This window comes from Gallinula chloropus, assembly GCF_964237585.1.
Source record: "Gallinula chloropus genome assembly, chromosome: 31".
NCBI classification, from domain to species: domain Eukaryota; kingdom Metazoa; phylum Chordata; class Aves; order Gruiformes; family Rallidae; genus Gallinula; species Gallinula chloropus.
This window is the reverse complement of record NC_140116.1, coordinates 736219-761170: the sequence shown is the minus strand read 5'-3', so window position 1 is coordinate 761170 and position 24952 is coordinate 736219. Positions and strand designations below refer to the sequence as shown.

At 63.0% G+C, this 24952-nt stretch overlaps 1 protein-coding gene across 1 annotated transcript; it reads left to right on the top strand.

Moving 5' to 3' along the window:
• Nucleotides 1-267: 267 nt before the first annotated feature.
• SARNP (SAP domain containing ribonucleoprotein) lies at nucleotides 268-24752 on the top strand. The gene is made up of 11 exons (XM_084277370.1): nucleotides 268-312; nucleotides 1351-1450; nucleotides 1970-2016; nucleotides 2928-2995; nucleotides 4475-4526; nucleotides 7135-7208; nucleotides 7674-7702; nucleotides 8261-8286; nucleotides 9486-9554; nucleotides 20896-20985; nucleotides 23188-24752. Exons 1-11 carry the CDS (start codon nucleotides 277-279, stop codon nucleotides 23227-23229), a joined length of 633 nt encoding a protein of 210 aa, XP_084133496.1. The 5' UTR covers nucleotides 268-276; the 3' UTR covers nucleotides 23230-24752.
• The last annotated feature ends 200 nt before the right edge of the window (nucleotides 24753-24952 follow it).

Below are 24952 nucleotides of genomic sequence, written 5' to 3'. Positions count from 1 at the left end.
CCAGGGGCCGCTCTCTCCATTGGCCGCTCACTCAGCCGATCCCCGTTTTCATTGGTCTCTCCGCCCGTCGCTCAGCGTCCCGCCCCGCCCCCTGGAGCGCCGGCCGGCCAATGGCGAGCGGCCGGCGCGCGCGGGGAGGGGGCGGGGCTGCCGCCGGCCACTGGCGGGGGGCGGTGTTGGGCGGCGGGTTGGAAGCGGCGGCGCAGCAAGCGCGGCGCCGATTGGGCGAGCGGCGGCGGCGGGGCGGGGCCAGCGCCGGTCCGTGGGGGCGACAAGATGGCGGCGGAGACCGTGGAGCTCCATAAGCTGAAGGTACCGGCTGGGCCGCGGCCGCCCCGCCCGCGGGGGCCTCGAGCTGCCGCTGGGCCCGCGGGGGCGCCCGGAGGCCGCGCTGGGCCCCGGCCCGGCCCGGCCCCTGCCCGGCCCCGCACAGGCCCCGCCGGGGCCTGTGCGGGGCCGGGCAGGGGCCGGGCCGGGCCCGGGCCGCGCCAGGCGCTGGGCGCTGACCCGCTCCGCCTCTGGGCAGCCCCGGGGGGGGGGTCTGGGGCAGGGCTGGCGGGGGGGGGCAGCCCTGGGGGGTGAGTGGGGAAGGGGGGTTGTCTGGGGCGGCCCCCGGGGGGTCTGTGGGGCGGCCCCCGGGGGGTCTGTGGGGCGGCCCCCGGGGGGTCTGTGGGGCGGCCCCGGGGGGTCTCTGGGGCGGCCCCCGGGGGGTCTCTGGGGCGGCCCCCGGGGTCTCTGGGGCGGCCCCCGGGGGGTCTCTGGGGCGGCCCCCGGGGGGTCTCTGGGGCAGCTCCGGGGCGGTCTCTGGGGCGGCCCCCGGGGGGTCTGTGGGGCAGCTCCGGGGTGTCTCTGGGGCGGCCCCCGGGTGGTCTGTGGGGCAGCTCCGGGGCGGTCTCTGGGGCGGCCCCCGGGGCGGTCTCTGGGGCGGCCCCCGGGGGGTCTGTGGGGCAGCCCCCGGGGGGTCTGTGGGGCAGCCCCCGGGGGGTCTGTGGGGCGGCCCCCGGGGGGTCTGTGGGGCGGCCCCCGGGGGGTCTCTGGGGCGGCCCCCGGGGGCGTCTCTGGGGCAGCTCCGGGGGGGTCTGTGGGGCGGCCCCCGGGGGGTCTCTGGGGCGGCCCCCGGGGGGTCTGTGGGGCAGCCCGGGGCGTCTCTGGGGCAGCCCAGCTGCCCGGGGCAGCCTTCGGGGGACGCGTGGGGCGCTCCTGCTTGCCCAGCCCCCTTCCTCCCTGCTCAGAGCACCGTCCTGCCCCGTGTCTCGGCGCTGGGGGGGGCGGGTGTCAGCTCGTCCCGCGGGGCGCTGCTGCCCCCCTGAGCCCCTCACAGGAGCTGAGGGGCTGGTTCTCCCCCCGCAGCTGGCCGAGCTGAAGCAGGAATGTCTGGCCCGCGGCCTGGAGGCCAAGGGCAACAAACAGGATCTGATCAACAGGCTCCAGACCTACCTGGAGGAGCACGGTGGGTGCTGGGCTGGGTGCTGGGCTGGGGGCTGGGGGCAGGGTGCTGGGGCTGGGTGCTGGGGCAGGGGCTGGGGAGGGGGCTGGGGCTGGGCTGGGGCTGGGGAGGATGCTGGGGCTGGGGGCAGGGTGCTGGGGACTGGGGGCTGGGGCTGGGGCATGTGCTGGGGCTGGGTGCTGGGGACTGGGGGCTGGGTGCTGGGGAGAGGGCTGGGGCAGGGTGCTGGGGCTGGGGGCTGGGGCTGGGGGCTGCCCCGGGGGGGGGCCGGGGGCTGGGCTGGGTGCTGGGCTGGGTGCTGGGCTGGGTGCTGGGCGGGCAGCAGCCGTGGCTGGGGGTCGCTGGGGGGTTACAGCGCTGAGGGATCCCTTTGGGTGCCCCGTTGCACTCCTGGGGAGCCCCTGGCCGGGCTGGGGGCTCTGCTGCAGCCCCCTCAGCTCCCTCCCTTCCCGGGGGGCAGCCGAACTGACCCGTCCTGCCCCTGGCCCTGCCCCTGGCCCTGCCCCTGCCCCTGCCCCGCAGCTGAGGAGGAGGCGAACGAAGAGGACGTGTTGGGAGAGGAGATCGAGGTAACTCCCCCCCCGCGCAGCCCCCGCAGCCCCCGCCGGCCTCTGGCGCTGCCGGACACCGGGTGTCGCTCCCGCAGCGACCGGGGGCAGGTGGGGCCGGGCCGGGTGGGCGGGTTTGGCCGCAGCCTCGGGGAGGGAGGGGTCTGCGGGGGGCGGGAGGGAGCCGGGCCCGGGCAGCGCTCCCCGGGCTGGGGAGGGGGATGTGGGAGGGGATTCTCTGTGGCTTCAGCGGCAGCGTCTGGTGGGGAGGGAGGGAGGGAGAGAGGGAGGGATGGAGGGAGGGCAGGAGAGGAGGAGGAGGAGGGAGGGATGGAGGGAGGGAGGGCAGGAGAGGAGGAGGAGGAGGGAGGGATGGAGGGAGGGAGGGCAGGAGAGGAGGAGGAGGCAGGAGGGATGGAGGGAGGGCAGGAGAGGAGGAGGGAGGGATGGAGGGAGGGCAGGAGAGGAGGAGGAGGAGGAGGAGGAGGGAGGGATGGAGGGAGGGCAGGAGAGGGGGAGGTGGGGCAGGAGGGCAGGAAAGGAGGAGGGAGGGATGGAGAGGAGGAGGAAGGGCAGGAGGGAGGGAGGGCTCCTCAGTGGGACACCGGGCACTGAAGCCACGCGGTGCTCGTGCTCCATGGGGGTGCTGGGCCAGCTTGGGGGGGCTGGGGAGCGGCTCAGCTCGGGGTGTTTCCTGTGCCAGACCCCCCAGTGAGGGCCAGAGGCTGTGCCCAGTACTCCCAGTGCCCGAGCCGGCCCCAGTGAGACCCCACGGGGGGGACCTGGGGGTGCCTCAGGCCCGTGAGGAGCCCCAGCCGGGCTGGGGGGGGCTGGGGGGGGGGCTGGGGGGGGCTGGGGGGGGGGCTGGGGGGGGCTGGGGGGGTCCCACCCCGAGCCCCCAGGTTCTGACCCCGGTGCCCCTCCCCTGGCAGGAGGAGGAGCAGAAGCCGCCCGAGCCGCCCGCCAAAGCCGAGGAGCCGCCCGCCAAGGGCCCGGACGTGTAACTGTCCCTCCCCCCCCGCAACGGGGACCGCGGAGCAGCCCCGGGCTGCGGGCACGAGGGGGCGGCCTGCGCCCCCCGGCAGGACCCGGCCCCCTCCCCCGGGCAGGACCCGGCCCCCAGCCCCCTCCCCCGGGCAGGACGCAGCCCCCAGCCCCCTCCCCGGGCAGGACCCGGCCCCCAGCCCCCTCCCCGGGCAGCCCCCAGCCCCCTCCCCGGGCAGGACCCGGCCCCCAGCCCCCTCCCCGGGCAGGACCCGGCCCCCGGCCCCCTCCCCGGGCAGCCCCCGGCCCCCTCCCCGGGCAGCCCCCAGCCCCCTCCCCGGGCAGGACCCGGCCCCCGGCCCCCTCCCCGGGCAGGACCCGGCCCCCGGCCCCCTCCCCGGGCAGGACCCGGCCCCCGGCCCCCTCCCCGGGCAGGACCCGGCCCCCAGCCCCCTCCCCGGGCAGGACCCGGCCCCCAGCCCCCTCCCCGGGCAGGATTGCTTCCTGTGGAGGGGCCATTAAACCATTACTACCTTTCTGGGGCATAAAACCAGCAACCTGGGCAGGAACCTGGAACAAAAGCAGTGTGCTGGCCCTTAATGGGGCCCTTAACGAGCCTGCCCGGGACCCACTGTTTTATGGGAGCCCTTTGGAGCAGGAGGAGGAGGAGGAGGAGGAGGAGGGTGCTGCTGTTTCATGTAGCCTGGGAACTTCCCAGCCGTGTCTCTTCCTCTTTTGTTCCCCCCAGTGCCCCCCCTTCCCTCCAGCTCCCCCAGCCCGGTTCCTCCCCAGCCCGGGGCTGTCAGCTCCACGCTGTGTGTCTGGGGGCCCCTGGGCTGGGGGTGCTGCCCGGGGGGGAGCTGCCTGTGCCTGTCCCATGAACTAGAACACACCAGGTCTTTGTGTTTGAGGGGGCTGTAAAGGAATAAAGCTCTTGGGGGGCTCGTGGTCGAGGCTTTGGGCTTCTGACAGGGGCTGGATGCTCCTGTTAAAGCCTTGTGATGCCTGGGGGGTGATTCCTGGGTGTGTGGGGCTCTGATACCCACCCAGCACCTTCAGCCCCCTCCCCAGCCATCCCTTCCTCTCACCCAGAGGGACTTTAATTCCTCCTCCAAGCCTGAGCAGAGTTTGAGAGTGCTGGGGCTGGTTCCTGTGTCTCCTTCCTGCTTCCCATCACTGAGGGGGAATTTGGGAGCACTCAGAGCCCATGTGGGGCTCACAGGAGCACCCCTGGCTGCACCTTTGCTGGGTCCTGTGTTTCCCACCCCTTAGACTTTGGTTAGAAGCTTCACAGGCTTCCTGCTTTGCTTCAGCATCAGTATCTGGCTCCAAACTCGTCCTTGGGAGGGGGATCTTGGGTCTCATTTAAAACCAGCCCCAGACGGGTGGAGGGAGCAGGACCCCAACCCCCTTCCCCCCCCCAGAGCTCCCACACCCCTGGCAGGAGCTGAGCTGAGCTGTGCTGACAGGTTTCTCTCTCTCCCAACACCCCCAGGGTCACGGAGAAGAAGGTGGTGAAGATCACATCCGAGATCTCTCAGATGGAGGTAAGGTCCTTGTGCTGGGGCAGCCCCTGAGGGGCACAGCCTGGCTCCTTCAGAGCCCCTTCCTGGCTGTCCCTGAGGCAGCGTGGGTGTTTCTGTCCCAAACCTGCTTGGTTTTGCCCCATTTCCCCACCAGCAGCTGGTCCCTGGCTGTTAACCCCTCTCCCCTTGCTCCTGGGCTGGAGCTCTGCCCCCCAGCACCGTCCTGCTCGGGGTTCTGCAGCCTCACAGACCTGCCCCTGGCGTGGGAGGTCCCGGTCCCATCCCGGTCCCATCCCTGTCCCATCCCTGTCCCATCCCTGTCCCTGGGGATTCCCTGCTGGATGGGTTCCCTCAGACTCTTAAAACTCCACAGGGTTGTTGGGGGTGCAGTTTGGGGAGGAATCAGTGTGAGAGGAGCTGAGCAGAGCATCTCCCCTGCATCCCCTCTGACTTGGTGGCCAGGGTTTGCTGTGCTGACCGCAGACAAACCTCTGATTCCTCTGGGAAAACCTGGAGGAACTTCTGAGCTCCAGGAATCTGCTTGTGGCTCCTTAATTCCTCCTCCCCCTCCTCTTTTCTTTTGCTGCTGGTGCTCCCCCAGGAAGGAGTCTCTGTGCAAACACAGGTCTTGTCTCCCTGCTGTTCCCACCACTTCAGGGCTTGAACCTTCCGCTGGCGCCGGCGTCATCGCCACAGCAACCGCCCCGCTGGCACAGGAGGGGGATCCTGGCCTCAGTGGAGGGGTAATGAGGAGAAACAGGGGGCCTGGAGGGAGCTGGGGGCACCGTGGCCCCCCCATGGTGAGCTGGGGCTGCTCTTCTCCACCCAGCTCGTTACGTGAACTCCACCAAGTTCTGCTCTTGCTCTTTGTTTTTCTCCCAGTCCTGCCCAACCCCTTGGCAGGGAATCTGCCTTTTTCTTCTTCCTCTTGTTTTCTGGAGGGTGAATCACAGTGGTGTCTCCCCAAAGTCACGTCCTAGGTGGGTTTTGAAGATAAAAGGGAATTATTTTGCCACATGAACTGAATGTCTGAGGCTGTTTCTGGAGGCTGGAAACACAGATCAGCCCCGAAAGCCCAGAGGGGACAAACTTCTCAGGGTAAAAGGAGGGTGAGTGCCAGCACAGCCTGGAATTCCCCCTGTCTGCTGGGGAGTCTGGGGGGCAAAAGGCACTCAGACCCTACGGGCACCTTTGGGAGGTGCTGGAGCCTCCGCTCTGATCTGGCTCAGGGTGCTCAGGAGTTGTCTCCAAAGCCACCCCCATGGGTGGTCATAGAATACTCTGGGCTGGGAGGGACCCCAAGGGTCCCAGAGCTCCAACCCCCTGCCACAGGCAGGGACACCAACCTCCAGGCCTGGAGCTACACAGGGTTGCCCAGGGCCCCAGCCAACCTGGCCTTGGACACCCCCAGGGATGGATGGGGCACCCACCCCCTCTCTGGGCAGCCCCTTCCAGCCCCTCACCACTCTCTCTGCACAGAACTTCCCCCCAGTCTCTCCTCTCCCCCTTCCCTCCTCCAGCTTCACCCCATCCCCTTGTCCTGCCAGTCTCTGCCCTTTAACAAGCTGATTCCCCTCCTGTTCCTCTGCTCCCTTCAGGGACTGGGGGGCTGCAGTGAGGTCCCCCCACAGCCTTCTCTTCTCCAGGCTGACCCAGCCCAGCTCCCTCAGCCTCTCTCCATGGGGAGCTGCTCCAGCCCCCTGATCATCGCTCCTCAGAGGGTCTGGAAGGAGCGAGGAACCTGCTCCAGCCTGAGGGACGATGATTCCCAACCCTTATTCTTCCCCCTCCCCTGAGGAGAGGGTCCTGGGTGCCGACGCCGGCGGCAGCCGCGCTCCTCACCTCCCGTCCACCCCCCGTGCCGCTGCGCGTGGTTACCCTGCTCCTCGCTGTGCCTCTGCCTGAAGTCAATGTTTCCCCTCCAACCACTTCTGTTTCTCTAACCTTTAAAAGCACCAGATGCATCTTCCAGCCCCTGTGCACCAGCAAAACACAGAGTGTGTCCCCTGGGGGGGTAACACCAGTAGCTGCAGACGGGGCCGTGCCCGGGGCAGCGTGTGCCGAGCCTCGTGTGTGTGACAAGGGTCACGGGCCTGAGCTTCACCTGGGATCTCCTGGGAAGACTTGTCCCAAATAGCTGAGTCCCCTGGGAACAGACACACCCCCCATCCCCTTGTCCTGAGTATTTCTTCAGCCTTTTGCTGAGGGAGGAAGGAAAGGGCACCTCTGCCTGTCTCCATCGCGCCTCCTGCTTGCTTCCTGCCCCTCAGGGAGGGGACTTGGTGCTGAGCCCTCTGTGGTCCATACCAGGAGCGCTGCCCCTTCCCCCCTGGGTGAGCGACGCTCCGCTGCGGCCTCGCAGCATCTTCAAACCACCCCCCATCTCCACCCTGCCCTGGGGTCTCTCTCTCCTGGCCTGTCCCCTCTCCTGGGCAGGGCTGTACCCCTCTCAACTCAGGGTTCCCTCTCAGGCCTCTGTCCACGGGCACCTCGTGGGGTGGCAGCCGGGCTGGCGCGCTGGAAGGTGCCGGCAGCATCTCCCTCCCTGCTGCCAGAGCCCCCTTGGGGTGTGTGTGCCCTTCACACCTCCCCTCTTCCTCAGCTGGTCCCTCTCTCTTCCCCCCTCCAGCGCATGCAGAAGAGGGCCGAGCGCTTCAACGTGCCCGTGAGCCTGGAGAGCAAGAAGGCGGCGCGGGCGGCTCGGTGAGTCTGCGCTCCGAGCACCGGGGAGGAGGCTGGGAAGGGAGGCAGAGGTTCCCCCAGCCTGAAACCTGCGGGGAGAGGGTGCTCCCTGGGGAGGCAGGACACCCCCTGCCCAGTTTGGGCTGTGTCTGGCTGCTCAGCACAGCCTGTGGGTGCTCAGGTTGAACTACCGGTGCTTTCTGGCTGTTGTCACGGCGAGGTGCTGGTGACACCACCAGCTGTCTGCTCCCTGCAGTTGGTTTGATGAGGGAAGCAGGGAATCCCTCTGCACAGGGGCAGCACTGGGCTTGCTGAACTAATTCCCTTAGCCAGTAACGACCTCTCCCAGTTAATTGTGGCCCCAAACCTGTTTTGCTTGTGGAAAGTATCTGAAGGAGACGCTCGTGCGGGCCCGGCCGGAGGAGCCGGGCGCTGGCTGACCTCCTCTTTGCCCCACTCTGACTGAGCTCTGTTTACCTTCCCCAGGTTTGGTTTGGCCACAGTTTCGACTAAAGGTGAGGAGGTGAAGCAGAACCAATCCCTGGGGCCACCTTCCTGCAAATATTGAGTTACCCCTGGGGCGGGAGGGGGGAATGGCTGGTGGGGCTGCCTTTGTTTTCACTCCTGGCCGCACCCAGGAGCTCGGAGCTGGGTTGGGAGGGAAAAGGCTGTGGGGAAAAGGCCAGGCAGCGTTCCCTTGGTAGCTCAGACACGTGTCCCAGCATCTGCAGGGGCAGCTGGAAGGTGCTGCCCCTGTCTCCCTGGGGCATCCTCGCTCAGGGCCACCCATCCCCTGGCTCTGCAGCCAGGTTTGGGTGCCAGAGCCGCCTTAGCCAGGTGGCATGGCACTGGTTCTGTGGGTGGGGAGCCTGACTGGAAGGTGAAAAGGGAACTGGGAGACTCTAGAGAGCAGAGGAACTGGGAGATCTGGGATGGCAGCTCTTCACCAGCCTGGTGGGATGGGCGTGGGGCTGGTGCAGTGCTGTGGGTTTGGGTACCTCCTTCTGGGAACCACGCTGCTGCTGGGGCTTGTCCTCTAACTGGGATCTCTCTGTCTTCCCTTGTCGTTTCAGGCCTCTCTGCAGACAGCAAACCCACGGTAAGAAACCCCAGTTCTTGAGTTACCACTGCTCAGCCCTGTGATGTGTCACTTGGGTAGGGAAAGAACACTGAAGGGCCTGTCTGTGGGGATAAACCACCCAAAACCGGGCTGGGGCCGACGTACATGGGGGAGAGCTGGTGCCAGCCCACCGTGGTGCTGAACCCGAGGGGTTCACAGCCCCGTGGCTGCCTCTTGCTGTGGTTTTCTCAGGTGAGCTGATCTTGGGAACGCTGCAAGGAGCAAAGGTGGAGATCTGGGGGGGTTCCTGGGCCTGATTCTCATCCTCCTTGGGTTATCTTTTTGAATTGCTTGAAGGGAAGGGAATTAATGAGTGAGAGTTGGTGACTCTGCCCTTAACACCAGCGCTGCTTTGCCCCACTGCCCTCAGCTCTGCCCTCAGAGCTCTGTCACTGCCCCTCAGCCGGCTCAGGGGGTGCATCCTCCACTGAGGATGAGGAGACAGGTCACTGCAGAGTGTTCTGGGTTCCTCTGGTGCTGCGGGCAAGGAAGATCTCACGTGAACCAGGGTCTCCTCTCCAGAACTGTGCTGTGGAAGGCTCAGCCCCTGGAGTCCCTGGTTTCAGCCCCTGGAGTCCCTGGTTTCAGCCCCTGGAGTCCCTGGTTTCAGCCCCTGGAGTCCCTGGTTTCAGCCCTGGAGTCCCTGGTTTCAGCCCTGGAGTCCCTGGTTCCTTGCGGATAGGTGCTGTAACGGTGGTTGTTGCCTCTCTGGGCAGCCCCTCTGGCTGGGTGACGTGTTGGGAAGCTCCTTGCATGACAGTTTTGGAAGGGTGGGGGCACAGTGGTGGCTGCTCAGACCTGTGGCAGCCAGGCAGCAGTGGGGACTTCTCAGAGCAGGATGCTGAATTCCTGTTTGTGTGGACCAGGTGGGGACAGGAGAGGATCCAGGTGGAGCTGGCTGGGTCACAGCCCCCCCGGCTGCTCCTCAGTGCTGTGTTGTTCATCCCTTGGTTGGGGTGAGGAAGTGGAGGGTTTGGGATGCTGGTTCCATCCTGTGGTGCTGGCAGGAGAAGCTGCTGCCAGCCCAGTGCCCAGGGAAGTGCCCAGGGAGGTTTCCCTGGGGCTGGTCACCACGTACAGACCTGTTCCAGGAGACTTTCCCTTCCCTATCCCTGCAACTGGAGTGCTGGTGATTACTTCAAAAACCAATACATAAACCATGTCCTATGTCTTTGTAGGTAAACATGGATAAATTAAAGGAAAGGGCTCAGAGATTTGGGTTGAATGTCTCCTCACTCTCCAAGAAGGTAAGGTGCCTCCAGGATGCTCTGCACCTCTGGATGAGCGCGGCTCGCCGCGTGCCGTGGCCGCTCAGAGCCTGGGTGCTGCAGGGGGTTTGACATCTCCTTGTCAGCGCAGCAGCCTGGGCCCCAGGGGAGCCTTGTCAACACCACCAGTCCCTTCATCTTCCCTTCTGTTTGTTTGGGGTGTGTGAGAGTCGCTCTGGGTCTGAGGGAGTGACACTGTCTGGCAGAGGTGTGGAATTTTAACATCCTAAGACTGGAAGAGGCGCCGCTGAGCCCAACGCTGAAGGGCACGTTGCTGGTAACGAGCCCTTCAGAGGCGGCATCCAGAGCTCCCTGGTAGGAAGTAACTCCCTGAAGTAGAGATGAGCTTTGTCAGGGGTGGGTTTGGTCTTGAAGCTGGTTGTTTTTCCAGGGGAGAAACCCACACTGAGCGTCTGTCACCCCCCTCCTGGTCCCCAAACCGAGCAGCTGCTGCTCTCGCCTTCGCGTGCTGGAGCTGGGTGTGGGGGTCTCTTCGGTGGGGCAGCACTGGAGCTGGAAGGGTTGGGGGGCTTTGCTGGAGGGGTGACAGGCTGTGCTCTGAGGGGGATCCGTGCTGGGGGGGGATGTGCTTGGTGGTGCCGTGGTCTCTGGCGCAAATCAGGCGAGATGGTGACTCGTATTTGGGGCCGACAGGGACAGACACGGGCTGTGGGGTGAGTGCAGCCCCCCAGGCACGCAGGGCCGTTACCCCTGGGCTGAGGGAGCCCTGTGCTGCAGGGCTGATGGTCTCTCCAGGTCCCTTCCAACCCCTGTGATTCTGCAGCTCCCTTTGGACGCAGCAGTGGGTGGGAAGGGCTTGTCCAGCTCTGGGAGCCGGTGTTGGCCTGGAGACCTCCCCTCTCCATGCAGAGAAGGGCAGCAGCCTGGGGAGCTTCATCTCCCCTCCATCCCTGTGAGATCAGCCCCTCTTCTCCTCGGGGAGGGGGCTGGATCTGACCTTTGTCGCTGCCTGTTTCCCCTCGCAGGAGGGTTGTGCTTTATCCCGCCGGCCCTGGGAACTCAGTGATGTAGAAAATCTCTGGCGTTGGAGGTCGCTGTTCCCCCCGCTTCCCTCTGCTGGCCCTTTGGGGGTGGGGGAAGGAGGCCAGCGCATTAAAGCCGGGCTGTGTGGAGCTGAGGGGTGAGAGGCTGCTCAAACATCATTAACCCTGTCACGGGGAGCTCCCATTTTTCAGGAGGGATATATGCCTTGTCAACATTTATGGCCGTGACCTTCCCCGGGTCGGACTGTGTGACCGCAGCCGCCTGAACGCTGCTGGTTCTGCACGGAGCTGACTCCCTGTGAGGGGCGAAACCCACCCAACCAACCCAAGGGTGGGGTCTGACCCACCCCCCCACAGCCTTTTGCTGTACGATGGGGACTCACTGGTGAGGAAAACCCCTTCCCCAGGTCAGGAGTGGACGGATGGTGGAGCCGGTCCCCAGGCTCCGCTGGGCTTTGTGTCCCCGTCCAGCGGCCGCGCTCGCCGCGCCGGGTCCCTTTTTGTTCCCTCTGCCAGGAAACCCGAGTTCAGGGGCTTAGAAGCGGCTTCTCCCACTGAGCGGAACACGCTCTGACATTCCTGGGAGGAATATTGCTGGTTACTTTAATTAGCTGGTGGCATTGTGCTCCCCACCTGGGTGTTCTTTATGGCTGTTCATTACGGGGGAGCCTGGCGCTTGCGACTGTTTACATGGGGCTGGGCAGGTTTTACACCGCGCGGCGCAGCGCAAACTTTACAATCAGCCATTGTCCCCACGGAGCCACACTTCATTTCCTATTCAAATTGGTTTGGGGAGGGGTAGGGATGTTGGGAGGTGGGGGAGAGAATTGTAGCTAAGGGGGATTTCAGACCCGCTGTGAGCAGGGAGCAAATGCAGAGCTGCAAATGTTAGTGGCTGTGAACTCATCTGTAGCTTTGAACCACCACCACCACCCCCTCCTCTCCTTCCCCCTCTGTTAGCCCTCTGGGGTAGGAATCTTTCAAGTTGAAAATCCTTCTCCCTCTCTGCCCGGAGCGAGACCTCGGCGCAGGGGAAGGTTGGTGCTGGAGCAGGAGAGGCAGGTGCTCGTTTGTCTCCAGGCAGCACGGGGCCATCAGCTGAATCTTTAAAATAAATCACAGCAGCGTTTATCTGGCGCAGCCCCCGCCCTCCCCTCCCAGGCCTCCTGCTCAGGCACCCGCTCGCTGACCTAGAGCCGCCATCCCTTGACTCCTGTTAGTTGTACTTAACCCCCCACACTTGTAAATGTTCCCTCTCCACAGCAGCTGCTCCCTGTAGCTCTCCAGCTCCCCGCTCCCCAGGGGAGGGTGCTGAGCTGCGTGCTTGATGTGCAGGGCTTGGTGCTGGGGGGGAGCTGCCCGTGCCGGCGCTGTGCTCCAGACCCCGAGGTTCTCGAGGGGGTGGGTGGCTCTTGATGGATGAAATAGCCTTGGAAAGCTCCTGCTGAGAACGTGCTGGCACCAAATGGACAGCAGGAGCCCTTGGGAGCACGGAGAGCTCTGTTGGCCACCTTGTCCCTACATTATCCAACACCTTTCCCTCCAGATGACTGCAGTAATTGCCTTGACATCCCCTCCTTAGCGCGGGGCTGGCGCTGCCTGACGAACAATTAGCTGATTGCCCCGCGGCCGCTGGGTTGGTGGAGAGGTGAGGTGACTCTGCTCTGAGCCCTCTTCTCCCAGCATGTTTCTGGGGGGGGGACAAAACAAAGGATGGAGGGGCTGTGCCCGTGCCCAGCATCCCCATCCTTGCTCCTCAGCCTGGAGGGAGCTCGTCCCACCACCCACCCGGTGACTTCACGGCGCAGGGGGGGATGTTTGTGTTCCTCTTGAGAGGTGAGGTGACCTGTCTGTAGCGAGGCAGAGCAGGGAGAGTGACCCCCAAGCCCCATATCACCTCAGGTCACTTCATTCCCCTTGGCTTGGCTGCGACTCTTCCACCTCACAGCCGGAACGCGACACGGGAGAGCGTCCTGCCAGCGTCCCGCCCCGGATCGGCAGCCGTGGCAGCAGCGTGGGGTGCCACAGCATCCCCTCAGCCAAAAGGTACCGACCCTCCTGGCTCGGAGCAGCTCCTGTCATGAGCCTGGATGAAGGCTGGTTTAATTCCTCTTAACGAGGGGCAGGGACCAACCTGGGATCAGCTGGCGCTGCGGTGACGTCGGTGCGGCGCTGGCGGCGGGCAGGGGTCGGTGGGCCAGCGGTGAGTCGCTGTGTATACAAAACAGCTAAATCAGGGGGAGAGAAAACAGTTGGCTTAATTGTTTGGCTTCCAGCAGGCTGATAATAACGTGCTGGGCAGGAGGAATCCTTCCCCTGGATAATTTCTAGTGCCTGCAGCCGTTGCCAACGCCCCCCGCCAGCCCCGGATGAGAAGCCATTAACCACCAAGGGAGCCAAGGGTGGCAGGGAGGGAGAGGGAAGGGAAGGGAAGGGAAGGGAGAGGGGGGGACGAGCTGATGTTGGCAGAAGGAAGGAGACAGGAGTTTGTGGATGGGGCTGGGTTTGTGGCCGGACGTGTCCATTCGCCTTTCGGAGAAGCGGTGGGTTTGCTGCCAGGAAATGCTTCTTGCTGTCACCTGGGGGGGATGAGGGCACATGCCCCCCCGTAGGACCTTTTCTTTTTCCCCTTCAAACTTCACTTTCTCTGTCCCCAGCTCGATGTCCTGCTGTACCCAGAGCGGAGGGGACACCACAGCCCAGCCCCCTCCTCATCCTCTGCTTTGTCTTCATCCCTCTTCCTCTCACCTTTGCTTTCACCTTCTCTGACTGCATCCTGGTTAGAAGAGAGAGAAGATGTTCTTCTCCCTCCAAGGGGTGAAACAGGCAGGGTAGTGTGCTGGATGTCATGACAACACGATATATCACGACAGACCGCACAGGGACTGAGAGCCCTTCGGTCGGTCAGCAGTGCCAGTGCCGTGCTCAGGCCTCCCATCCCCCTGACCCAGTATTCCCAGGACACTGTGCTTTTAAACTGGGGTGGGCTTAGGCATTTAAAAAGGTGGGTTTAGGTGATTTGAAAGGATTTTCCATCCTCCCTCCCAGCTGGGCTGGTGGCAGCGAAGGCAGCAGGATGTGGAGGGAGCTGGTGAGGAGGATCCTCTGAGCCCAGCTGGCTCTGGAGTGCTCAGCACTCAGCAGCTCAGGTGTTTCCATCCCCTTTTTTTGGCTTGGTTGGGGTTTTTTTCCCCCCTCAGCTGTTGTTGGCGACTGCAGATGGGTATGGAAAGGTAAACCTGGCTCTGAGGGAGAGGAGGAGTGATTTTGGGGTGCTGCAGCCCTCATGCCTGTGCTGGAGAGCTTCCAGCTGCGCCCTGTGAGGCTCCAAATCCTTCATGAACCTGAGGGGTTTCTTTCCCCCTCTCTTGGCTGCTGGATGGGAGCCCTGTGTGGGGCAGTGGTGCCCTTTCCTGGCACGGCCTGTGTGCCCCCCCCATGCTGCCCATGTCCCCCCCTTTCCTTCCCCCATCCCTGCGGAGCGACGTCAGGACTCTGCTTGCGAGCGGCTGAACGCTGGGCTAGGGCTTCAGGATAATGGGAAGTGACAAGGTGAAGAATAGTGCTGGCACTCAGGGAGGTTGTAACACAAGGGTGCTGTAAGCGAGGCCTCCACCCCCCTGACCCCCCCTCACCCCCTCCCAGGCCGCTGGGGAGGGGCTGTTTGTGTGTCCCAGGCAGCCCTGGGCGGAGGGCAGGGCGGGCGAGATGTTTACGTTCCCCCTTTGTCACAGGGGGTGGAGGGAAGGGGGTGTGAGGAGGGGATTGTAGTCTAGTTTTGAAGCCTGGAGAGCCCTCCCCATCCTCCCCCAGGCCGTGGCAGAGCTCAGGACCAGCACGCTGCTGGACAAAGGCTGCTGGGTGGTGTGGAACCCGGCTCTGGGCTCAGCCAGGCCTCCCCTTGCTGTGCCTTGCTGGTGGGGGGAGCCCCAACCTCTGCAGGGCTCCAGCCCCAGGGGAAGGGGGGTTACACGGCCCCTTAAAGCCCCGACAGCCCTCCACGCTCTCCCTTTTGTGTTCCCCTCTTCCTCGTGGGAGGCAGAGCGATGGTTTCCCCGTGCTCCTGGCTGGTCGTGGGCAGGGGGACGGGTTGGTGGCCTCCAGCCACAATGACATTGTGCAAGGAAGCTCAAGCCTTGTGTCTGGGAAGCCAGATAAGTTTTTATCTCACCACCCTTTCCTCTTGCAAGTCACTGGTATGTGGTGGGGGGGGAAAGGCTGTTTTCTTCCCCTGCTGGGTGACCCATCAGTGCTGTGTGGGCCTCGTGTGACAGTGGCAGTGAGCTGGGTGCTGTGGGGAGCGTTGCCCTGCGTGTTTCTTGGTCGGATTTTCTCCCATCCTGCCAGTATCTGTGAGGCTGCCACATCCATGAGCTGCCATCCCCACATCCCCAGCTCTTCCCCATCTCCACAGAGCCTCTGGTGACCCCTCCCAGGCCTCACCGTTGCCCCACGCTGGGTTTTGTCCCTTGTCTGGCAGGGCTTTCCCGAATCCTCAGTTCTGGACCTTCTGACTTGGTGCTTCACCAGGCCCTTTGCAGGGGTTTTGCTTCTTGCTCCCCACGCATCAGCTCCAGGCAGAGGAGGAGCTGCCCTTGGCTGTGTGAGTGCTCGAGCCACTGAGGCTTCAGAGCTGTGGGAATCTGGGGGAGGCTCAGTGTGCTGCTGGCTGGGAGGGTTCCAGGCTGCAGGGAGCCGTGCAGAGCCTGCCCAGCCCAGGGTGGCTCCCACAGCCGCCCTTGGCCCCGGGGCTGGGCTGAGATCCGTCCGCTGGGTCATCGCCCCGCGCTCCGCACGGGAAGCGCTTGTGGTTGGGCACATGGGGACATCCTGTGCCAGATAAGGCCCTGGGTTCGTTATCCGGAGGCACCATGTGATGTTTCCTCTGGTGGGAGGAAAAGCCTCCGGCAGCTGGAGCAGCCCAGGGCTCCCCTTCCAGCAGGAAGGGAACTGGGTGTCCAGGCGCCCTCCAAAAGGGCCGGAGAGTTTTGGTTAACCCCAACCCCCCTCTTACATCTGCACCACGATCCTGTCGTGATGGAACAAACCAAGGGGCTCTCCTGCTCCTGCCAAACCTTCGGGGAGTGGCCAAGGGCTCCGGGGAGAGGAGGGGAGGAGAGGGGAGAGGAGAGGAGGGGGGGACCGATGCCGGGGAGACTCTCTGACCTCCCTCTGCCCAGTCATCTGGTTCTTCATTGGTCCCCGCTGTGAAACAGAACTTGGCTTTTGTCTGTAACACAAATACATCTTTTCCCCACCCCCCCTCTCCCCCTCTATTATGATTCAATCAATGATGTCATTATGTCCCATTCAGGGGCTCTTGAACCATTTGGCTGCAGGAATTCGGAGGAGGCAGGGGAAGAATGGCAGCTCCAGCTCTGGCTCCCGGGCCTGTTCCAGTCTCAGCTGGAGAAACAAAGTCAGGGTTCCCCTTCACCCCTCTTCCCTGGCAAAACCAGCCCTGAACCCTTCCTGACATGCACGGAGGGGTGTGTGTGCCACACGCCCACCAAGGGGGCCACGGGGAACGGCCGCTGAGGAGTTCAGCTGCCTGGCTCTGCTGAGGAGAGGAGGAGAGGATCCGCTCCTTTCCCTTTCATCTGTTTAATTAGGGTGACTTAAGCAGCTCTCTGGGTTCCTGGAAGACTCCAGGGCCTGGCTGCAGAGCGCTGGGGCTGCGGTGGTGTCACACCAGGGCTGGTTTGTGGCTGTGGCTTCTGGGGACTCGCAGCTTCCTCTTCACAGCCATGTGTGAGGTGCTGGTGGGTTTGTAGGAACATCTCAGTAAAAGCAACTGATCCAGGGCCTCAGGGCCTCAAAACCTTTCATTACTGGGAAGGCCTTACTGGGATGCACTGGGAAGGCTCACTACGCTCTCCAGCTCGGCCCTGGGCTGGCAGAGCCCATCTCTCCCAGCTCTGGGCTGGCAGAGCCCATCTCTCCCAGCTCTGGACTGGTAGGGCTGATCTCCCCCAGCTCTGGGCTGGTAGGGCCAATCTCTCCCAGCTCTGGACTGGTAGGGCCGATCTTTCCCAGCTCTGCGAGCTCCTGCAGGTCCATCAGGGCAGTGGTGGGTGCAGGGCTGGGGGATGCTGCTTGGAGACCCTCAAATGCAGCTCCAGGAGCATCCCAGGTATCTCTTCTCCTGCCCCATCTGTGAGCAGGTGCCGTGGGTGGGTGTTTCCCAGGCCAGGCTGTGTCTGGACACACGGATCGAGGTTTCCTGGGTGTTCTCAGGGCGGGTGTGTGAGGTGCTGTCAGGCAGCCAGGATTCCTGCACAGCCCAAGGCAGCATGTTTCACACCCCCATCTCCCAGCTCCATGGGTAATTCAGTAAGAAGCCTTTTGGGGGGTGCAGAGGGATCAAAAGCCCCTGGCTGAGCCCCCTGCCCCGTGGTGCACCCCAAGTGTCGTCTCCCAGCATCCCTGAGGGGTTTGGCTCATCCCTGCCGTGGGAGAATCCCTCCAACCCTGGGCCAGCCCCAGGTGTGCTCTGCTCTTAGCACGTGGCTGTGACTTCTCTGCTCTTCCTCCCCTGCTGATGCTGTTTGGGTGAGTGTGAGCTCTGGGCTGTGAGAGCTGCCGTGGCTCCTGCGCGACGCCACGGGCAGGGAGACGCCGTGGGTGGGTGTCTCTGCTTTCCCAGCCTGTTCACCACACCGTGTGTTGGGAGAAAGGGTGAGCAGTGAGTCTGTTGCCTGTTTCCCTTAACTTGGGTCAAACAACGAAATGTAGAGCCCAGAAAACCCCCCGTTGATGGTGAGTTAGTGCAGGGAAAGCAACTGGTCACTCACCCTGTGTCGTTCAGGCTTTGTTGGCGTCAGCGAGTCGATGGGACATCCAGGGGTACAGCCAGAACCGGTGTGGTGGTGTGAACAACTTGTGCTCCTCACGCTTCCCACCTCCTCCTGCAAGTGGAGATCTTCAGGGAGGTTGGTCCATCCCTCCCTGGTTCAGCCCCAGCACAGAGGGGTACATCCCAGCTCCAAATCTGGGCTGGTGGAGATGAAGGAGCTGCGCTGGTTCGGGTCGAGAAGGGGCGGCTCGAGGTCCCCTGTGTTTCACTGGGCTTTTGGAGGAGGATCCCAGCATTGCTCCTCTGTCCTGTGAGGTGAGGATCTGCAGGAAAGGTGACTTCTGGAGTGGAAATGGGAAAGGGCGTGAGGCACGTGTGGGATATCTCCCTGTAAACCCCGGGATTCCCCGTTCCCTCCCATCCCCGTGTCCACGAGCAGCGGCTCCGGGAGGGCTCTGCGGCTCCTGGAGCCTGCGAGGGGGAAGAAGCAGGAGGAGTAGGTAGGTGGAGATGACTCTCAAGAGGTGGGTGGCAGCTGTGTGCCCTGGGCTCGGAGCGCTCCTGCGAGTGGAGCCGTGGGGCGCTGGGCAGCCCCCCGGGTATGAAATCGGACGCCGGGGTCCCCGAGCGCTCCGTAACCTCTACCTTGGGGGGGTCAAGGCCGTGTCATCATTAATCTGCCGTCGCCTGAGAGCCTGGGGGCTCTGCTTTTCATCCTGCCATCCGTCATGCTGCAGGGCTACGGGAGGCTGAGCAGAAGGCTCCGGGTGTCCACGCACACCCTCCGCTTCCCCAGCATGGAAACACCCAGGGTGGCCGTGCCGGAGCCTCACGCTGGTCCCTCTGCCTCTGGGATGAGGATGCTCTGGGTTTCACCTGCACATCCCAAGCTGTTTCACCCTGGGGATGCTTTAATCTGCAGAGAAAGGAACGCTGGGCCCGTGCCCTGTGAAACTCGGGATGTCCCGGCGCCGTGGGGAGCTGCCCCTCAGGAGGAGGAGGTGGCGGCCGTGTCCCCAGGGCTGCTGCAGCACTCGGGCCAACTGAGGCACAGCCAAAACCATCGGGCATCTCCCTTCCCTCTGCTCTCAACCTCTGCCCAGCTGGTGGCTCATCCTTCTCCTCCCTGAGTGCTTGGGATGAGCCTGACCTTCCTCCTGCTGCTGTTGTCTGGACGTGTCTGAGGGGCAGGGGGACGTGTTTGGGGACGGTGCTGACCTTGTCCTTGGCAGCAGCTCGCTCGATGCTCCTGATTGATCACTGGGGTGCTGGGGCTGAGGGTGGCTCTCCTGCTCCTCACTCCAAAGCCCAGGCTGGGGTTGGATGATCTGGGATCAACTTTTCCCCACCCTTTAAGGGTGAGGCCAGTGGTGGGGTTTCCCCATCTGTCAGTGTTGAGTCCTGTGTTAACAGGAATTGCACCTTGCAGTGTGCTGAGCTCTGGTGGGACAGGAGAGCAGAGCAGAGCAGAGCAGCAGGAGCCCTGGTCTCCCTGCTCAGAGGGAAGCAGCACTGGTGTGTGCCATGGAAACCACAAACCATTGCCTTTTGGCACTAACTCTGCCAGCCCAGCGCTCTGCCCTGTCCCAGGAGAGAGGGAACGACCCCGTTCTTAGGTGGATCCTCCTGCCTTTTGGGAACAGGATCAGAGCTGGAGGAGAAGCCGTTAGACCTGGAATTGGTTGGTTGGAGCTGTGTGGCCTCTGTTGCCCTTCAGGTCCTGTGCACACCGGGGAGCTCCCTGGCTCACTTCTGAGGAAAGCCAAGGGTGCTGGAAGCCCGGGGTGTCTCCGGACACTGGGGTGCAGAGGGGTGACAGCAGCCAGGGGACGGAGGGTCCCGCTGCTGCCTGGGGTGGGCTGGCAGGCTCTGTCCCCTCCGTGCCTGGAGCTGGGGCTGGGGCTGGGTGCTGCTGCTGAGGAAGGAGCCTGGATCTTGCATGGAGAGGAGTGGGATCCCGAGGCAGATTCCTGTGGTAGGATGGGAGGGCTGTATTGCTGGCAGCTGATTCCCCTGGGTGAAACCTCGGGGTTGGAATTACAGCTCTGGGATTGTGGATGGCACAAACCCATCCCCACGCTGCCATCAACGCTCCCCTGTCACCCCACCCCAGGAAAGACCCATCTCTGGGGCTCAGAGCCCTTCCTCAGCGCTTCCCCCCCTTGCCCCCCACCCCCCTTTTTTCCATCCAAGCCACCAAACCCCTCCAGTGGGGCCAGTGTGAAGGGAACAAGCCAAGAAACCAGGAGCTTAGAAAATAACCCCCCACCCCTGCGCAGAGCTCAGCTTCCCTGCAGCCCCCGGGCTGGGCACCCCTTTGCACCCCCCAGCACGGCCCCGGGGCACTACCAGGGGTTGATAGATGCCGAGGTGGAGGGGGTTTGATGGGGGTAATTTCCCTCAGCTGGGCTCCAGCACCCCATGAATCACGGGCTGTCAGCGAGCCGCTCGGCGCGGAGCGGCCGGCATTGTGCGCGCGGCCGCATCTGACACCGCCGGTGCCAGGGGGTCAAGTGAGCCAGATCATTAGGCCCCTGTTGATTTAGGAGGGCGGTTCATGGCGCTTTCCCTGCGGGGCAGTGAGGGGGGGGGAGCTGTGGGGGTGGATTACCCCAAGAATAAACAAATAACCCCCCCTGCAGCTCCTCGGCGCAGCCCCCAGGAGCTGTACCCACCCTCTCCTTGCGCTTGGCTCCTCGGGGGTGGCTTTGGGGACATCCTCTTGCTCGTGGGGTATGAAACAGGGGGCTTGTCCTGTCCTACGTGCCCAGGTTGGGTTGTCTTTGGTCGTGGTGTGGTGGATGTGGTGCTGCTCTGGCGCATGGCTCTCCTTTCCCCTTCCTTCCCCTTTCCCTTCCCCTTCCCCTTCCCCTTTCCCTTTCCCTTCCCCTTTCCCTTCCCCTTTCCCTTCCCCTTTCCCTTCCCCTTTCCCTTCCCCTTTCCCTTCCCCTTTCCCTTCCCCTTTCCCTTCTCCTTTCCCTTCCCCTTTCCCTTCCCCTTTCCCTTCCCCTTTCCCTTCCCCTTTCCCTTCCCCTTTCCCCTTCCCCTTCCCCTTTCCCTTCCCCTTTCCCCTTCCCCTTCCCCTTTCCCTTTCCCTTCCCCTTTCCCTTTCCCTTTCCCTTTCCCTTTCCCTTTCCCTTTCCCTTTCCCTTTCCCTTTCCCTTTCCCTTTCCCTTCCCCTTCCCCTTCCCCTTTCCCTTTCCCTTCCCCTTCCCCTTCCCCTTCCCCTTTCCCTTTCCCTTCCTTTCCCCTTCCCTTCCAATGAGCAAGGGCTCATTGTGGGGGGCACAGCAAAGCTGAGGTGAGCAGGGCCAAGCACACGTGTGCTCCACGAGCTCTTCTCCAGCACGGGCGATGCCTCCGCTGCGGCCGGAGCCCTTTGTGAGGCAGAGGAGGAGCCTTGCTCCAGCTCCTGGCAGGTGCTCTGGTTGCAGGAGGAGCTGGGGGCAGGAGGAAGGTGATTTACTGAGCGCCCTGGGGCACTGCCAAGGAAATAAACCTTCATCTTTCTCCCTGCCAGAGTGAGGAAGACGAGAAGCTGAAGAAGCGGAAGGAGCGGTTTGGCATCGTGACGAGTTCGGCCGGGGCTGGAGCCACAGAGGACACAGAGGTAAAACCTCCTCTGGGGCAGCTGAGGGGGCTGAGGGCAGTGGGGAGGGCCCATGGGGGGTGACAGCATGGGGCTGACCCCCAGCATTGAGCTTTCCCCTGGCTCTTGCTGGAAAGCCTCAGCTCTGGAGCCACAGGAGCCCCTCACCGCGTGTCGGCATCCAGCTCCTCTCGCCGCGTGGCACGGATGCTTCCAGAAGGGGCTGGGGGGGATGAAGCATGTGCTCTCCTCCTCCACCCCAGCTCCCCCTCCCCTCGCTCTGAGCTGATTCCTCATACTAATTCCCTGTGCCCTGGATGCTTCTGGACCCTCTGCTTCCCCTCGGATGCTATTGTAGGTCTTCATCAATAAACCCCCGGAGACCCTGGGATAATGAGGATGGAGATGCTGACCCTGTTTCCAGCCTCTCTCCTCGGTGCTTTGTTCTGGCCTCTGTGGTTCTGGCCCATCTTTTAAATTTGTGAGCCCCTCAGGGTGATTTTTGTGCTCTTTTCATGTATTCTTAAGCTTCCCTCTGCTCTGGAGCACCCCGAGTCACCGCGCCGGCTGTGCCGCGGCGCTGCAGCTCCCACGTCACGCTGGGTGGGGAGCGCTGTGTAAACGGGGCTGTGGTGTAGCTCAGCCACATTTAGGGACCCCTCTCCTGGGGACATGGAGGTGTGGGGACCCCTCAGGTGATGATCAGGGGGCTGAATGTTGTGGGGTTGGGTCTTGGAAACTGCTCAATGGTTCAGGGCAGGACAAGGCGGGAAGCGGGGCTGGTTTGGTTCCTCAGGATGAGGTGAGGGGGTGTTAGGGGGTTTGTTTTCTTTTATTTAGCCTGTTTTGGGGTTTCCAGCAGAAACCCTGCCCCACATTGAAGCACCACTCCCAGCCTTGTGCCCAGCATGGGAGAAGGAGCCTCTCCAGCCCGCGCCGAGGGGGCGGCTGGGCGAGGGGTTCGGTGCTTTCCCGTTAGGTCACTCAGAGATTGTGCCTGGAACAAAAAGGGCTTTTTACTGGCATTGTGTGCACTCAAATGCACCTTTCCCCTGGAGAGCCCTGATTGGGGCTTCTGTTGCCCCCAGGCTATTTATCCTGCTAAAAATTAAGATTTATACGCCCCTGGAGTATGGGCTCCAAGGCAAATCTGAGCCACGCAGGAGTGTATTTAATGCGGTTTAGTGTGTCCCCCTCACCTTTGCCATGAATAGGGGAGTGTTAACCCTTTGCCCTTTTACATTTCCCACCTCCCCACTGCCTGCAAGGCTTTCCAGGCCCCTCAAGTCGGCATTGTTCCCAGCTCAGCCCCTTTGTAGCGCCTTGCCAGCAGGGCAGAGTGACTCCAGCCACACTGTAGCACTGTATGCTTCTGCTGCTTGATTTTTTTTGGGGGGGGGGGGTGTCTCTTTGTCCCAGCATTAGTAAAACCTCAGAGCTGGGTTAACATGCTGGGGAAGGGGCCAGGACCAGGCTGTGCAGGGAGGGGGTCGAGTCACCCACCCTGGGTGTGTTTAATGCACAGGGAGATGAGGTGCTCAGGGTTTAGTAGAGGGTGGGAATGGTTGGACTGGGTGATATTTCTGGGCTCCCTGGGATCAAACAGCCAGGGATCTCCTGGATAGAGTCCAGAGGAGGGACAGGGAGATGCTGAAGGGGCTGGAGCATCTCCCCTGGGAGGAAAGGCTGAGTGAGCTGGGGCTGTTCAGCCTGGAGAGAAGAAGACTAAGGGGGGACCTTATGAATGTTTATCAATATCTTGAGGATGGGATGCAGGGGGACATGGGCAGCCCCTTCTCAGTGTCTGTGGGGACAGGACAAGGGGCAATGGCTGCAAGTTGGAGCACAGGAAGGACTTTTCCCCAGTGAGGGTGAGGGAGCCCTGGGACAGGCTGCCCAGGGGGTGTGGAGTCTCCTTCTCTGGAGAGATTCCAGGCACCGACCTGTGCAACATGAGCTGGGGAGCTGCTTTGGCAGAGGGTTGGACCTGATGAGCTCTCAAGGTCCCTTCCAACCCCTGTGACTCTGATTCTGTGATCTCAAAGGGCTTTTCCAACCGTGGGACTGGGTGTTTCAGTGAGTCACCGAGCTCTGGCGGCGTTACCCCTGCCAAACACGAACAGAATTCTCCATGGGGCTGTGTGTGAGGTCCCAAAGAGCTTCTCACTTTGTCCCCTTGGGGTTTTTTGATGATTTTCCTTTCCTTGCAATCCCTCTCTGCAGGCAAAGAAGAGGAAAAGAGCAGAACGCTTTGGGATCGTCTGATGCCGCCCGGCGCAGCTCCGGCCCCTCCGCAGTGTGCCTCTCGAGTGCGTGCAGCCTCTTCCTCCCCTTCCCCCCCCTCCTCTCACTCCCACACCGTGTCTCTAGGTTTTAGTGAGGAGCAGACAGGGAATCCCCCGTAGCTGGATGATTGTGCCACTTCATGTGTCGTTTTTCCAAGTTTCTGAAGTTTAAAGGTGAAGAGAAATGGAGCGAAAAGGAGCAGCAGCAGTTCCCCTGCAGCTCCAGCAACCCCCCTGGGCTGGGGGTTTCCCAGCCTCTCACACTGGAGGCACCATCCCTGCTGGTGCTGGTGCTTCACCCACAGGGAAACCCCCGTGCAGGGGGGAGTGGAACTCTGCCTGGTGAATAAAGGGGCAGCGAGGCCAAGGCTGGGAGCGCTGCGGGAGGGCAGAGGTTGAGCGGTGGGGAGGGTGCTGGGTTGAAGCGTTCCTGGGGTGGTGCTGAGGCCAGGACCCCCTGGGGGGTGGTGTCTGTCTGACACCATCTCCAGCTCTCAGGCCACCCCCGTCCTCTCCTCCTCAGCCTCTTCCTTGTGAAAACAGGCCCCCAGGTTCAGCTGCATCTGGGTCTGTTCCCAGAGAGCGAGTCCTGCTCTGGATCTGTGGTGTCTTTACCCCTGGCTCATCCCAGAGCTGGCAGGTTGGAACCTTGGGAAGGGGTTTCCCCGTGATACTGTCTCCTGGTGGCAGCAGTGCCACAGCCTGGGAGGGGCTCCTGCTGCTCTGAGTGTCCCACCCAGCAGCTGCAGGGAGGCAGAGGAGAGGGGAAGGGCCTTTGGGTCCCGTTCCTCCTGGGGATCCGGCTTCCCTCGCAGGCGTCGCTTCCCGCTGCGCATCCCACCCTGCGCAGAGCATCCCACCCCCAGGCACTGAGTGTGAGCAGCAGCCTGTCTGTCTGTCTGTCCGTCCGCTCACAGGTGGGTGTGCAGCCAAAACCCTCCTTGGCTGGAGGCTGCTGGCCTGGGGCTCCTGTTCCTGACTGGTCCCTTCCCCGGAGCGACGCCCTGTCCGTGCTGGGGTCCCTCTGGTGCTGGAGACCCGCAGGGTGCTCCCAGCCCGGCCTCTCCACGGCTGATCCTGACTCTTCCCAAGCAACAGAGGGATTCCAACACCAAAATCCTCACTCTGCTCCCATTCCCTCCCCTTTGCAGTCCCTCCACGTGCCCTCACTGCCTCCAGCCGACACCTCAGCCATCCAGTTCCGTTCCCAAGGGGCAGCCCAAAGCCCCAGGGCTCTGAGTTCCACTGTGTGTCTCGGGGTTGTCAGTGGCTCCCTCGCTCCTCCCCGGTTCCACGTCACTCCCATGGGGGTTGGGGGGGTTTTTTGTACGTTGACATTTTGTAAGATGTATTTTCTATTTGGCTCCTGAGCTTTTCTGTGCTGGTTGTTGTCTTCAGGCGTCGGGCCGCGCGCCGGGGCAGGGGCTGCGCTGACACTCGGGTTGGTTGGTTTATTTTTGTTATTTTTTTTGTTTGGTTTCATAATAAAAAGGCTTCTCTGGGGCCACGCTGGTAGCCCTCAGTTCGATTTGGGGCTGGGGAGGATGGAGATGTGGCCGTTGGTGGCTTGGGGTGCAGAGACCCTCCCTGGCCAGACCCGCGGCAGCACTGGGTGACGGTCGTGTGGCTCAGCCGACGTCCCACCCCGCTCTGCCCCTCTGGATCCCCCTCACAGCTCCCTGGGGGTGCAGCTCCCCTCCCTC

Coding starts and splice junctions, on each gene's coding strand:
- SARNP (XM_084277370.1), top strand. CDS start 277: ATGGCGGCGGAGACCGTGGAGCTCCATAAGCTGAAG. Junction 1,451..1,969: donor GACCTACCTGGAGGAGCACG/GTGGGTGCTGGG, acceptor CCTGCCCCGCAG/CTGAGGAGGAGGCGAACGAA. Junction 9,555..20,895: donor TCTCCTCACTCTCCAAGAAG/GTAAGGTGCCTC, acceptor TCTCCCTGCCAG/AGTGAGGAAGACGAGAAGCT.